At 42.9% G+C, this 16659-nt stretch overlaps 1 protein-coding gene across 1 annotated transcript in view; it reads left to right on the top strand.

The window, feature by feature from the left end:
* FRK (fyn related Src family tyrosine kinase) overlaps positions 1-16659 on the top strand; it is a 240195-nt gene that overhangs the window by 137553 nt on the left and 85983 nt on the right. The window contains exon 2 of the mRNA XM_086927343.1: positions 2737-2858. Within this exon, the coding sequence (XP_086783469.1) occupies positions 2737-2858 (122 nt within the window). The remainder of the gene's footprint in view (positions 1-2736; positions 2859-16659) is intronic.

The raw sequence follows: 16659 nt of genomic DNA on the forward strand, positions 1-16659 counted from the left end.
GACCCAACTGGGAGTGTGAGATTGGATATAACTGAAGGAGATGCAATTGAGCTTCCGGCATCCTGTCCAATGAATATTGAATTCTCACTGGCGGAAGTCCTAACTGCCATTAATGACAGCGCTGCACGGAAAGCCCCAGGGCCGGATGGTGTCCCAGTGGATATATATAAATTTAACACTGAGCTATGGGCCTCACTTTTAACAAATGTCCTGATTAGTTGCAATAAATCTAGGTTCTTTCCCACCTGGCTAGAGGCCTTTGTGATCCCCATCTTTAAAAAAGCTGACCGTAATTAACCAAAATGCTACCGTCCAATATCTTTACTGGACTCACTCATGAAAGTTGCCGGGAGGGTCATATTAAATAAATTACAGCTTTGGGTGGAAAAAAAGGGCATTCTTTCTCAGTTTCAATGTGGGTTCAGTGCAGGGCTTGGTACGACAGAACAAGGACTGAACTTAGTGTTGATTATAGCGACGTATGTAGTAGCAAAAAAGGAAAAGCTATTTTTAACACTTGTCGACCTAAGCTCAGCTTTCGACTGTTTAAACCATGACAAACTCTGGAACATATTGTTACAAATGGATGTGGAATCAAATTTGCTGACAATCATCAAGGAGTTCTACCGGGAGGCTGGGGCGAGGGTACGGTTTAGGAACCAGGGCGAGTGCACGTCTAAGTTTGGCATTAATAAAGGAGTCCGACAGGGATGCATACTTGCACCATTCCTGTTTAATTTATATATAAACAGTGTAGCTTCCCACCTGACTCAGGATAAGCAGGACTACCCTCAGATTAGGCATACCCCAGTCCCCATTCTATTATATGCAGATGATGCGGTAATTATGGCATGGACCCAAGTAGGCCTCCAAAGATCGCTTACTGAATTTTCTAAGTATATGAATGTTAGAGGCTTAAAAATAAACATAAGCAAAACGTTCACTATGTGCTGTACTACAAATAAAACCACTACTTGTAAAGTTTTTATCTCAAATACAAAAATAGATATAACTGATACATTTTCGTATTTGGGTATCAACTTTGAGAAAAGAGGCACCTGGTCTTCGACGGTTCAGGCGAGAAAACTGGCCTTCTTGAGAGCAAGAGGAGCCGTCCGTAATTTTGCTAATAAGTTGGGTGGACGACCAGTGACAGAGCTTGTGGATATATATAAATCTAAATGTGTTTCCACAGCGACATACGGGGCAGGGATTTGGGGAATAGCTGAAACCCACAACATACAACTCTGTGAAAATGCATTTCTCCGTTAATTATTAGCTGCCCCACGTTCCACATCTACTTATGTATGCCATAAAGAACTGGGCTTGTCATATATATCGGATCTCATTAAAGTTAATCCTCTTCTTCTATGGCATAAGGTATGGTCCACTGAGGAGACTGGTCTCAATAGAGATATAATTAAGGACTGCCTCAATCTCCAGGGGGTTATAAGGATCTCCTGGATTATGTATGTAAAGAAATTTTTCTATGACATTGGTTATCCAGAATACTTAGACTCCCCAAGTTGTTTAGAGACTGTATCAAGGAGGAAGTTGAAAGAAATCTGTCTACTTTTCTAGAAAATAAACGTTGGCTGACGTTGAAATGTAACACCTCCATCATGGAGATTCATTTGATTCTCCAAGGCCAGCGGAATTCAACCATACTTGATCCAGACGCAAAGCTGCTATTCTCGTATGCTACTTACACGTTTTCGTGGGGGGGACTTTTTTTAGACTGGTAACATTCCCAGAAGTAAATTCCTGGTCTAAAAACTTACCTTTAAGTCCATGTGACAATATTTCTGTTCAATCAACGTTACGTTGCATACTTTTCTGTACATTTTATGACCTGCCAAGGAGAAGATTTTTAATTCCTATGGTGAAAAAATGGGGACTGAGACAATGTAGAACAGCACTTATGAGGTTACAAATGCTGGAGGATGAATTGACTATGTTCCTTATGTCGTCTTTTTTAAAAGTTATATTCAGACATAGGATCACAATGAATTGATATGTAACAATCATCTAAGTCAGTGTTAAGTAATTCTATGCATTTTATTATTATTTTTATCGTACTATCATGAAATATGACAATGTATATTAATCTTTTAATGGTAAAAATTATTTTATAATGTGATCTGTTTTTAATTGGGCTTTTATGGTTTTTAATCAAAATCGAATAAAGCAGTTTTTGACTTTGACTTTGCTTCCTGCACTGCACATTCATATCAGGCTATGTTAATGTTTCCCCCCTATACCAACAATGCACATTAGACAAAACCCTGATTGATTTATAAGTCTCTTCCAATAAAATACTTCAGTGTATTTAAATAAGAGTTTTGTTACAACATTTTTATTCAACAGAAGCAGCACTTGAAATACGTATAACTAAGAAAACAAACTACTAACAAAAAATATTTAAAACTTAAAACACACAAACTTTCAAACTAACATTCACACAAGCTTACAGAAAAACACATGGCTTCTAACATATTCTTTTCCATTATAATGACAACTACACAAATCACACATATTAAAGGCATGACTCATTGGCTGTACCACTGCTTGTTTCATACCTACCTGTCTTACCTAATACATAGCAATTAGCACTTTCAGCCCAGTACGCTTGTGAATAGGACTACAAATTTGAAAATCAGCAAAATTAGGGGATTATGCAGTAAAGTATGAGTTTTAGATTTTCAAACTTGTATTGATACCTGTTCTTCTCTACAGGTGGTATTTTGGTCCCCTCAAACGGTTGGATGCGGAAAAAAAGCTGTCGCTTGCTGGAAATAAGAGTGGGACATTCCTGGTCCGGGAAAGCGAAACCCAGAAGGGAGACTTCTCACTTTCAGGTATTAACTTTGTAATTGGCAGCGAAAGAACTATGTGTGATGAAACAGGTTATTACTCGGAAGTCACTGGAATTTCCTTTAGCACGGATCTGTGCTCTAGTACAGGGGTTCTATCGTACACTCTTGGGTTGTATGTTATATATGTTCTATATGCATTCAGGGCCGGCTCTAGGGCAGTGCGACCTGTGCGACCGCACGGGGTTCTGACTTCGGGTGGGGCGTTGTTTGCAAGTATTTTATTTCTTTATTTTTATTTATTTATAAAGTATTATATAGCACGATCTTGATCCCGAAGGATATCAGAATGCTTTACAATTTGAGGCAAAGGTAACAAATCAGAACATTAGTCTAACATGGGGAATCTAATGGCCATTGAATGGACTAGTACAAACGTAACAGCTCAATATAACCTGAGTGCACAAGTTTAAATGGGCTATGCGATGGAGCATAGAGAGATAAGGTGAGTACATACAATAATCATATATAGGAATAACAACCAGTACCCAAAACAATAATCGAAACAAGAGTCAAATGGGGAGTCTAAAAGGCATTGAATCAAATGTTGAACATCTAACAGATCATTTATACACCTGGGAGAACGAAGAATGTGCTAGACAATGGAGCATAATGACTTAAGGGGAGCAACATTCAATAATCATGTACAGGAATAATAACCAAACCAAAAATAATCCTCATTACATGTCATCCTCCTCTTTTTTAGGAAAGACTACAGGAAAACCCAGAGTTCAAAATAGCAGGGACATATACAGGCTGATGACAGGGCTCACAGGCAGCAGCAGTGTTATAGATGAGAGAGAGAGCAGGAGTAACGAGGAGAAAGAAACAACAGGAGAGGAGAGAGATAAGATGGAGCTAAGTGGAAGAATGTGTGAGGTATGAATGTTGTTGTACTTGGGGTGTGAATTGTTACATAGGTCCCATCCAAAGGGAACTTTTTTAAACTTTTCAGTTGCTGTGTGCTCGGTTGTAAAAGCACCTGCTGCCGCATTCCTTGACTCAAGAAGATTTCAAAATGAAAGAACAAGGGGACCCTACTCACTACGGAACCAGGGTGTATGCTTAATATTGGAAACAGTGGTTCCAGTGGGATGATATAATTACTTTGTATGGCAACCATAGAGCATAATAGCAATAGTAAAACAAGGGTTGAGTGGGGTGTCAAAGAGAGAAAAAGACGCTCACAGCGAGGAATTTTGGATTAAGCAAGTATTTATATATGTAAATCAAGATATATACATTTACAGAAATATTACAGTGCAACAAGTGTCCCCAGTGTATGTCTGAAGAACCAAAAAAGAACAATTGAGTGATTACTGGTGACAGTATTTACAAGGTTTCTGTGAAATTGTTAACAAGGAAAGCGACCATTCTGAATATATACAGGAGAGATACACAGACACTTTACACAATCATAAGTGCTGTTTGCAAGGTTTATTTTCCTTTTTTATCGCCAACGGCGTTTCGACCCTAAGGTGGGTAGAGGGTCTCATCAGGACCAAGAGTGGGGGGACATCTGCTGGATTCAATGGAGGTCACATATGGTGTGCTGTGTCAACCCGGTGCGTTACTAACGCGGCTATCCCTGCCGGAGCAGACTGATTCACTCGCTTTTGCCATTGTAGCAATTACTTGAGGTATTACCCTCAGTAACGATTGCCCCATTTTGGGCCATCCACTTCATCGAGAGAACTTCGCGCCCCATCCTAACTGCGCCGCAACCCTGACTACATTAATTGACCAGTCAGAAGCACCAGTGAACCTGGCTGGGTTCACTGTGAGTACTTTTATTTAACCTTCACGCACCGGGTTGACACAGCACACCATATGTGACCTCTATTGTGACTCTGTGGCAACGATACTGTGCAGATACTCACGCCTTAATGCACAAATAAATGTCTGTTCTCCTTCTGCGCTCCCATATTCTTGCAAATGTAAACTGATAAATCCCGTTATTGCTGGTATTTGTTATAAGAATGTGACTCAAGCATAACAGATCAGGGAACAAAACAACCTAATAGTTGTAAGGCACTACCTGTCTTTAATTATTATAAGGATGAAGCTTGGTGATTTGCAGTTTGCCCAACTCGCAAAAAACAACTAATTGAATAAACACTCAAGTCTAACAAGAAAAGATAAATGCTATGTGTCCGAATTTAATATGACCAGTCTGCTGTTTAGGTCTAGTAGTACTTTAGATAGTGTATAGTAGAAGAACTGTGGCAAAGAAGATTAAAAGAGGGCCTCCCCTTTGTCTCCGGTCTCTTCAACCTTCCATTTTAGCGCTTCGCAGTTAGTGCAAGGGGTCATGGTACAATGTGGCAGGACCGAGGTTGGGAGATTATGACAGGAGGATGGGTAGGTGAGGATGGCAGTGCCATGCGTAAGAAAACCCACTCTAAACCTTCTAAATATCAGCACCACTTGCAGGGCTTGTGGAAGGGGTTTCTTGGGATCTACCCATCTGAGTAATTTAGAGTCCCATGATTTTTGCCACCAAGCAAGCTGCTTCGAAATATTTTATGCATCCCACTTTTTGGCATGCACAAAGCTTGATTAAAGCCTAGAAATGGTGCTTCTCGCAGTTACCTGGGATCAGCAAGGGGCGTATTGCGCATATTGAGCAGTCCCCATGTCTGTATGGTGGGAGCTGCACAGAGTAGCATGGGGTATGTCATGAGGCCTGGATGGAGTTGGTGTGGCCTTGCAGAATAAGGGAGGTGGTGCCACATTCTAAGGACTTCTCCACACTACCCTCCCCAGGCCTCATTGAGATTTGGCTTGGACCAGGACACTGGTTGCAACACTGGTCATTGGCCGTGGCTGCTTAGCTAAGCCATGCAGCTCACATCTCTCTCCGTCGTCCTTTTAAAATTTCAATATACTATTCTAAAATGACCATTGGCCATGATGGAATGATAAACCAAAACTGTCAAAATAGCTGCTGGCCCGTCATGAAGCATGCACATGCATGGTGGCAATCTTTTAATTATTTTTTTCTCAAAAACCGTTCCAAGATGTGATTTTGCAAATCGTAATGCTTGTTAACGCACAAAAAAGGCTGTATGTTCCAAGGTATAATTTTGCAAATTGTAGTGTTTGCAAACACAATAGAGCTTTGCACATCAGGCCTAAACCTCTTACTTAAATCTGTCTCTCAAAGTTTGCTAAATCCTCTCCCCATCTTGATGTAAATCAAATTTGTTAACCTCTGTTGTAATATTAAGGGCCCTCAAACCGAACAGTCCAGGGGCCGTAGTACCGATGACTATGCCAGCGCTAATTGTCGCTGTGCGCCCGAGTATGTCTGTGTTTATGTGCATTTGCGTCTGTGCGCTAATACAATATGCGCACAGACGCAAACGTAAATAATCACAGAGTTCATAGTCTGTGCCAACATCATGACAGCATTACAGACCGATCCTCTGTAATGCCGTTGGGCGCATACTCTGGCACATGGCGACAATTAGCGCTGGCGCAGTCATCGGTAATACGGCCCCAGGTGCTCTGTATAAATGAACAAATAAATACAACTGTCTGGAAATTTTAATTTGTCTAGTGGGACAATGCGTATACTGGAGCAATATTGCCTGGTCACCAGTGCAAAATATCCCAGTCAATAGTGCAATGTATATAATCTGACCACTGGAGTCTACATTTTTATGAAAGCTATTATCACTGTGTTTAAGCTCTTATGTTCCACTCACTATTGTATTCAGAAATACTTCCTAGTTTCCTTTATGTGCTACCTGAAGTGACCATTGGACACCTTCTAAACACAACAGAACGCACTAACAAATAAACACAGCAATAATAATTTCTTCGTATAACACCTTACTGGAGTTGTTCAATAAAATGTTTTTTCCAGATCCCACTCGGTTTTAAACTGCATTTTAAGGGCCTTCGTGATGTTTGTGATGATACAACTAACCATGAAACGACAAGTCATCGCAGTTGCCTCCTTCTGCTTCCACACACTTCGCATGCTCCGCAGAATTTTCAGATGGATCCCAGATGGATGACCAGACAAGTCAACGCCGTCTCATCATCTTGCTTCAACATTCTTCGCATGCTCAAAAAGACATTTCGCTGGATCCCCACCGAAACTAGAAAAACGGTCACTCACGCACTGGTCACGAGCCGCCTGGACTATGGAAACACCCTATACGCCGGTACCTCCGCAAAACTCCAGAAAAAACTCCAACGCATCCAGAACGCTTCAGCCAGGCTCATACTAGACATCCCGCGTAAAGAACACATCTCTGGTCACCTGAAAAACCTCCACTGGCTCCCCGTAAATAAGAGGATTACTTTCCGCCTCTTAACCCACGCATACAAAGCACTTTACGAACTTGGACCCGAATGCCTCAACACACGACTGTCCTTCTACACCCCCTCTCGTCAGCTACGATCCTCCAACCAAGCCCTTGCCACTGTACCTCGCATCAACAAAGCCACCATGGGAGGTAGATCCTTCTCCTACCTGGCAGCCAAAACCTGGAACTCTCTTCCCACTCACCTACGCCTCACTCAGAACCACCTAGCATTCAGAAAACAACTTAAAACTTGGATATTCGACAAGTAACTCCCCCCCTCCTTCAAGCGCCATGAGACCCTATGGGTATGTAGCGCGCTATATAAATCCTGACTTGACTTGACTTGACTTGACTTAACACCAGAAAGACCATCACCCAGGCCCTCAACGCCAGCATGCCCACCCAGCTCCTCACAAGACTCCAGTTTATACAGAACTGTGCAGCCAGACTCATCTAGCACCTCCCCAAATTAACTTGCATCGTCCCCTACCTGAGAGACCTTCACGGTCTCCCCATCCAGAAAAGATGCCAGTTCAAGATCCTTACATATACCTACAAAGCCCTCCACGGCCTATTACCTGTCCACCTCAACCATTGACTGAACTTCCACCAACCCACTAGACACCTGCGCTCCTCTTCACTTGCCCTCACACACATCACCTACATCGTAGCTGCAGGGGTCGTCGCTCTTAATCCTACATCCCTGCCAGGACCTGGAACGGCTTCCCCACCAGCTCCATACAGGCCCTCACTGGCAGACTTCAGAAAGTGACTCAAGACCTGGTTCGTCGATGGAGACACAGTGCCCAGATACCCATAGGGGTGACAGTGTCATGCTTTACAAATGCTGTTTGATTGATTGATTGATTGATTGATGTTTGTGCACCGAGGCATGGCCCAACATTCTTTGCCCCCGCCTGGCCTCTTTTTTGTGTGCTAAACACAAATGGAATGTGATTTTTCCTATTGGAGCCAGTCCAATCATTATTTCCAGAAGGTTGGTTAGTGAGTGAAAAATGATGGAATGGAAGTAATTACTAATGGATGAGATTAGTTTAAATGTTTCAACCTTCACTTTTTTTTTCGTTTTTGCTAGTTCTTAGAATAACTCCGACTGTCACATAGGAGACTCCTGCATTCCTGGTCAAGGAAAGACCCAGCAGTAACACTAGTGTTGCGTGGCTGTACAATACATCTCAGTAACCCTTTTGTAGTGCTTTAAAAAGCCTAGTGCAGGTGAAAGAGCAACTAACATGGGTGGTTAGGTGCTGCCCATTGGAACTTTAATTACCAGGAAAGAAACCAACATATGTTTGGAGCTCCCCTTCAAACTGGGGTCAGCAGTGACCGAAACCATGTTGGGCATTGTTGAGCTGCCAAATCATAATACTGTCACGCTGGTTAGCACAAGATTTGTTGACCCAACAATGCCAGCTGCCTTCCAGTTGCCAAGAAAGCAAGCTGGCATGGCTTAAAACATTATTTGCCTGAACAAGAACAAACTGTGCTACTGTTTTGAAATCGAATTCTTCCTGAAACGAAAGAGCAAACTACTTTTTAATGATGGGGTCTTATTCTATTTTAATATTCTAGCAGATAATACACCAAAATAAATAAGGTACTGGAAGCATGAATTAAAATAAGCCCTTTAACCTTCATGTTTTACGTTTTTATTTAATTTAAATACAGCCATTGTTTCTAGCGTACTTGCAAAAGTTGTCTCCCCGAAAGATGCACATGTTGCTCGCCCCTTTAAAGTCTCTTCTCCTTTTTGTACAATAAATCTTGAATTAAACAGTATTTTACTTCTTTAAATGAACAGGATCAGAATGGGGAACCATAAACATCCCTGGCAAAAATGCTCACACCAGCCCCTCTACCTTTATCTCCTCGCGCAAACTCTTTCTACCCACCCATCCCTTCGCTCACTCTCCTCTCGTTTTTCTCCCACACTGATTATCAGTAGTGGGCGGCACGGATGGGCGCGGCGGGGCAGGTGGCGGTAGGGTGGAGGGGCGTTAAGGGGATTGTTTAAAAAAAAAAAAAAAAACTTCACTCACAGTCGCGTCTCTCCATTGTCTCCCCTCAGAACAGGAAGCAGGCAGCCAGGCTCCCCTGACCAATCACAACGTGGTTGGCAAGCAGCCAGGCACCCCTGACCAAACGCAACGATGCAATGCAGCGTTGTGATTGGTCTGAGCACCGTAGTTTGGTGCTCTTGTGTGTTTTGGTGCTCAGCCAGGGACTGGGGACCTGGGCATGTTCTCCACGCAGGCTGTAATGCAGCCTGCATGGAGAACATGTGAAGTGCGCAATGACTTTTTGGTTAGCCCAGCCAAATAGTCATTACGTGCTTAGGAGGGTGCTACCTCTCCTCCCCTGCCCTACGAGCAGAGCAGCCCTTCCCTACTCCATCACACAAAGCTGCAGCAAAGGTCAAAATAAAATGATAATAACATTACGTTATTATCATTTCATATTTCTTTTCTTGCACCGCTTCACAGCAGTGGGGCGAAGCTCCTCCCCTTTAGCAGAGGAGCCTTCACTGCTGATTGCTATCCCTCTACACAGGGTACAAGCCTGGGTACACGTGGGTGGACAGCATCCGCCCACTATTTTCACAGGGTTGACGCTGTCCACAATGCCAAGAAGTTGGTCCCCATCGTAAAATACTGAACTCATCCCAGTGTAATTTTCACACACCGGGACACATTCAGCAGCACCTGCACATTGTCTGCCTATCCGAGCAACAACTTGCAGGCGGCAGCAAGGGAACCTTCACATTTCAGGTTCCAGCTGGGCCCATAACAAAGGCGTAATTTAAGGGGCCATGAGGCCTCCTTTAATGTGAGTATCCTAGCTGGGAGCTATATGGAGCCTCACACCTAGATGCAAAGGCAGTGGAGGGGAAACAAAGGCATACAGCTTGTTAGCGCTTCACACATAGTTAAGAGAGGCACACTTTTGACATTGTTCAGTTCCTGTATATGAGAGATATGCATACACTAAGAATGTCTGATGTATTGGGCTGTTCCAGTTTTTACACAAAATAACATATTTACATACAAAACATTTTTATATTTATTTTACAGCACTACTGATCCTGAAGCATGGTGTCAGAACACTTGACACCATACGTGCTCGTTACATTGACAATAAATCGATGCACAGGATGTGTTACATAAGACAGTGAGAGTTACAAGGTATAGGAGTCACATATCCTTCATAGCTCATTGTGCTGTATTAGAAGAATTCCAGTGCAACTGCAAGTAAAAAAAGGATCTGTGTGAAAACCACTTACCTATCTACAAAAAATAAAAATCTGTCATCTGCATGTTTCATGATGTGTTTTGCAGGATACAGATTAACCCTCTATGTTACTTTGAGTCTAAACTGGGACTAGGCAAAACACAGATCTAGATCTTTATAGCAGATGTGCTAACCATCAAAGTTATCTTACCGTTATTATTATTCCCTCAGATTTACTGGGAACCAAAAGTCTTTGCAGCCGGTGCCTTAACCCCATAAGATATTTTGTAATTCAGAATTTGCAACCAATTAAGCAGAACAAATTTACTATCAAATATTTCTTTGTTGCCAATTTCTTTGCGGCAGCGTTTTTAAAAACAAATGTATAAGTTGAGACCCAGATGTAGATTTTCAGTGCCACACAAATCCAGATTGCTTGACTTTACAGAAAAAAAAAACACGGTGTCAGGTAGACATTACAACCACACACGTATTTTGACCCAAACCTGTATTTACAAAAACTTGTTATTTCCTCTTTGCATATATGCTGCATTCTGCAGCACACACAGAAAGAGGAAACAGCCTCATAGAATAATTTTTGTGTAGTTTTACTACAAAAACAAGTTAACGCAAGCCAGTACATTGTGCTGCCTTGCCTTACCATGCAACAGGTAGGCATTTTGTGTCAGAGCCAGCCTTTGCTCAGAGTGACATCTGGGCGGAAAGAAATTTGCCACCCTTGCGGCTGTTGGTGTAAAATGGGGCAGCAGGGGGGTGCTTTTCAAAGGTCAGTTCCTGGCTGGCTTCTTCAAAGCAGTGACTTGCCTCTGATATCAGCCATCTTGCACCTCCCACTCAACTCACCCTCCGATTAAGTCCATCAGGCTGGTGCCAAGTTGTGTGTTGGGTGAGGAGGGTATGTTGGTGGATGGAAGCAGGGAGTGCAAGATAGATTCAGGGGCACATAAGGAGACTGATAGCATGTTAAATACAGCAATTCCTTCTTGTCTTTGGATACTGGAGGGCTTGCACTTAATTTGGATTTACTACATGGTACTGTGAAATGTATGGCCCATTCTTTCTGTGGGTATTCTGGTTGTACCGATTTCAGTGTGAGCTGTCATGTTGTGCTGGTGAATGTGAAGGTGGTTTAGATATAATTATGTCAACAATAAAAGAGAGCAGGCAACGAAAGCAATCACATCTACATGGAAATGTGCTGCATTTGGGATATCATGACTGGTGGAGTAGGCTGGTGGAAGAGTTAGTTTGTTCAATCATAAGGTAGAGATGCTTTATGCTGATAATAGGCAACATTGTTTTAAGTGTAGCATACAAAAGTGTGAGTCTTCTGCCTACATCAGGAGTGTTTGCAAATATACTCCTAATGCGCTCAAATGTACTCAAGATAGACCTGCTAAACACATGTGTGAGGGCTTAAAATCTGATGTCACTTCTAGTGATGTCACTTCCTGTAAAGGTATGCGGTGGTGATGTTACTTCCTGTGATGTCATTTCCTGTAATGCCAAGTGCGATGACACACTTCATAATGTCACTTGCATACTGCCTAACTTGGTTAGCCACCACTTTGTATTTTTTAGGACTTGTGCCGTTTGTCTACCTTCTCACACCCCTCTTTCTCTCTTGATGCTCCTCAGTGCTTGCTGCAATTAACCTTGGTGACCTTGAAAAAGTATTTCAAACTCGATATTTCAGACTACAACGACCTCCTTATGGTCCCAGCTGAAGGAGCAGGATGGGCATTTCCCCTAGTTCCTGTGTTGTCCAGAATGAAGGAGCTGGTGTTTGGTGGCTGGTTGCAGTCTCCTAGGTCCAGAGAGCCTTGCAGTTGGAACCATTAGGAAAGTAAGCAGTCATATCATTGGCAGGGATAGGTGCCTCAAGCGGAAAAAGGGTTTTTTAAATATTTGTGGGTCTCCTTCAAGGAGATAAATACGTTTAGCATGCTTCTTTGTAACAAACACAATAGGGCACACGCACCTGAGGGCAGGGCGGAGGGGGACAGAAAAACAGGACAGTCTATAAGTGGAGACTCCAAAAACTAATCATGGTCTCACAAGTGCAGAATTGAAAGTCTGATGAATATACTCCAGATTTTTGAGGAACATAGGGGCGAGGTGGGTGCTGTTTGTGTAAAAGGCAATGGAGCGTTCTGCAAGAAGAAGGTAACCGTCTCTGGATACATGCATAGTGTTCAAATCCGATGTAGTGCCTGGTGAGTCCGATGTTTATGTGGGAGCACAACAGTACTTGACAGTGCTTTCGAGGAAGAAGAAGAATTAAAAATAAAATGGCATGTTGCTCCACTTCAGTTCTTGGGGAGTGGACTGATTACACTGCCAGAAAGTGACCACCCTTCATCAGAGCAAGAGTCAAAGGGTCATCGGTCTCTCACAGCTCTTCATCAGTGACGTAAATGGAAACTAGTCAAATGCAGATGTGTTTTACCCCTGTTACTGAAGAGTCTTGGCCACTAGTTTCTTATCAAGTTGTCAAGACTGGGCACTGGAAGACCAATATCTAGCATTGACTTGAAATGTCACTTGATTTGGATACAAAAGAACACAAGTGACAGACTCGTAGGCAGGGGGGAGAGGGGAAATATTGAATTTATTGTACTGCTTCATACTCCGAAGTGGGCCACCAAAGCACTTTTTGGACAGGAAGCATTCTACATCATGGGGGCGTGTATGGTTGTTGTGATCCTGTGTGGGAAGCGTTTTAGTATTGTGCTTGAGTGACCAAAGAGGTGCTGTTATCTTGTCTCGGAGAACAGCGCCTAGCAGCAGGAGGGGAAGGTGATGGAGATAAGCACACAAAATATAATTGTAGTTAGGACTACAGTATATATGCACATGATAGTACAATCCTAAATAGAGAGTAGCGTGGTGCTGTGTGGGTGTACACCAAAAAATGGGGTGAGGATAATCTGTAATCCATATGACAACATGCACAGGACAGAGATGCTGTCAACTGAGTAAAATGCCAAACGGGCAAGGAACGAAGTTGGTGACAGGAGCAGTAGCAGTGCACCTTTGTTTAAGGCATGGACACTGTCTACCTTTGTGCAAATACACCTCATGAACGAGGAAAGAAGTGGAAGTGCAATCAATTTTGGAATCCTCAACATAAACTATACAGTCTTTAACCCCTTCTATGCTCATGACGGAGCCGCTCCGTCATGAGCCTCGGTTGAGCTGTGCCCATGACGGAGCGGTTCCGTCATGGCCCGCTCGGAGCGCCTGCGCACCGCGAATTCCGCGCCTGCGCTTGACGTTCCATTGAGCGGGCGGGGCCATGACGGAACCGCTCCGTCATGAGCACAGCTCAACCGCGGCTCGTGACGGAGCCGCTCCGTCACGAGCGCCGCTCGGCCCCCCCGCCCTCTTAGCGCTGCGACGGAATTCCCGCCGCAGCGAAGGGGTTAAAAAGACCACATTCCACCTAATACCACTTGTCTGAAGGAAGCTAGATTTTTGAGAAGGGGTTCCAACCACAAGCCTAAGCCTCTGTCATGCTCCTTAAGGTGCCAATGACAGGCAAGTACCAGTATGAGCCATCATAACCAGGCCACTTCTCTTACCCTAGCCTTCCTCACACCCCTACACATGAGAGGGTAAGAGAAGAATCACTTGGTAGATTACTGTCCTCATAGAGCCAGGGTGAATTCTCTTGCCCTGTGTTACCCTTCTGTCCTCATCTTGCCTAGTGATCCCAGTACTTTTCTTAGATCCCAGACACCCTAGCTGTTTCTTATTTACATGATGAGGCAGTCTCTAGACCTTCTAGAATCTCCTCCCAGCAAATTTTCACTTTCATTATTAGTAGTGAATGATATTTCAGGGTAAATAAGAGACAATGTGGTGAAAGGAACCATACCAGGCTTCCACAGTATCAACTTTGACAGCAGTATGGCATGGATTTGACAGTTCTCATCTTGATCAACCTTCGCACACATGGGTTAGTTGCAGTGCATAAGGGAGAGACACAATTCTAACTGGTAACCAAACTAAAAGAGAGGAGATACAGGACTTGATTTTGGGAACAAGAGGTTGGAAAGACGAGAATAAAGAACCTGCTGATTTAGGATGTATTCAATTGATATGCAGGAGAATAGCTGAGAGTGAACGGCTGCCATGACTGAATGCAAATTTACAAAGCACAACCTGCGGCTCTGATGAGCATTCGTAGCTTGTGAGGCACTGAAGCCAAAAAGATGTCTGAAACCAAGCCAAAAAGCAACTTAATAAATGGTAAAATAGCACCTGAAAAAGATCAAAAAGGCTGGCCAAATAACCAAGTCTACAACAACTTCCTGAATTTAGGGTGGTGACCTTCTTCCTGTTGGGAAACAGCCACTACAACGAAGCCGTTTCCACGCTGTACTTAACCACGCATGCTTTACAACGCATGCGTGGTTACCACGTAAAGCCTTTACCACGCATTTCCTTACTACGAAATACGTAGTACATGAATGTGTGGTAAAGGTAGAATAAAAAAAAGGGGGGCTAGGGGGGTTTGGGGGGGGGATCCCCCCCCAACAAAAAGATTGTTTAAAAAAAGAAATCACACTTACCATAAAGAGAATGATTTGTGCCTTTCGTCCTTCATGCAAAAAGCCAGCCTCCCTAACGACGTAATAACGTACGTGCGTCCACGTACTTCCAAAACAAAAAAAATAAAAAAGAGACCAATTTACATTGAAGGAGAAGTCCGTCTATGACAAACAGTGAGTATTTTTTTTAATGATATTAACTTTTAATGATTTTCGGGAATATATAAGGAATGAGGGAAGGGATCGAAAAAAGCATTTACAATGAAAATGCCAATAGCAAGCATAGTTATACAACGAAAAACGAAGTATAACTATGCGTGGTAAAGGCATTTTCGTTGTAAAGCATATTCGTGGCAGTGGCATTCTCGTTGTAACGCATGCGTGGAAAAGGCATGCGTTGCAACGGAATGCGTAGTAAAATCATACAACCCTTCCTGTTGAGGAAGATGTTTCCGCCATTTTTGCCATACGAATAGAAAAAACCTTGTCACCAGAGTGGATCGGTCCCTCTGTCGGGATGCTGAGAATACGTCTCGTCTTCAATCTCAAATCTCATACCAGGAAGTATTTTTCAAATTTGTTTTGCAAAAAGACAGGGTCAGTACCATGAAATGCGCGGTGAGCCATACAGAGACATTTGAAGGTCACGTGTTTTTTTTTAACAGGAAGCTAGTGTAGTTTGGTAAGAAAATTGCATACGGAATCTCTTCTTTTGAGGCATAAAATAAGGCTAGAGACCTTGGTCTGAACTACTTGGGGTTTGGCTACTAACACAAAGAGTTCCCATAATCTAAATGGGACATAATAGTTGCCAGGACCTACAATTGGAGGATAAGAGAAGCAAAATGTGTTTTAAGATAGTTTTAACATCCCAAATGAGGATGCTATACATTTGGTGATCTGAACGGCCAGTGTAAGACTTGAATAAAAAAATGTATCTCCAGATCTCTAAGCATCGCATATGGTTTTGGGGTGGGCCTTAGAATGTTCTGCCACTAGTCATTGGATCAACTGTTGGAGTCACTGTCCACAATTAACCCTTTGGTTTTTGCTGCAATTGACATAAGAGGGGAGCCGCAAACAGACGGTAGGGCAGGGTGACCTATGTAGGTCCAGTCCAGGAGGAACAGAACCATGCCACGTAATCAGAATGACTACGGACTATCTTAATAGCGTCTATTTAGATACGTTGTTTGCAAATGTATCTAACGTGGGTATTCTGAAAATCTGGCATGGATTCGGTCTTCCTGGCCCTTTATTTGACACCTCTAATTGCACTAACTTTAACTTTGAAATACAATATATTTTTTTCCAAATTTGCTTTCAGTTGCCTCGCCTACTGTAATTCTACTACGAGATCAGCTTAAAAAGATAGATCGAAATGCACCCTTTAATCTTCAAACTGTTGTGAGGTCATTGGCAGTTATTCACCCACTTAGTAAACAAGCTGTGTTGTAGCCTATATTTGTTCTCAGATAACCAGAATTTAGTCATGTGCAGTCTGGCATCGCTCCCAGCCATTCTGAGGCCAGCTTCATGGCTAGCCCGGGTGCTGACTGGAGCTGCAGGTACAGTTTTAGGAATGAGTTGAGGATGTCCTACAGGCCTGTACTAGCCGACATAAGAGAAGAGGGACAGTCC

Source organism: Lissotriton vulgaris, chromosome 6 (genome assembly GCF_964263255.1).
Source record: "Lissotriton vulgaris chromosome 6, aLisVul1.2, whole genome shotgun sequence".
NCBI lineage: Eukaryota > Metazoa > Chordata > Amphibia > Caudata > Salamandridae > Lissotriton > Lissotriton vulgaris.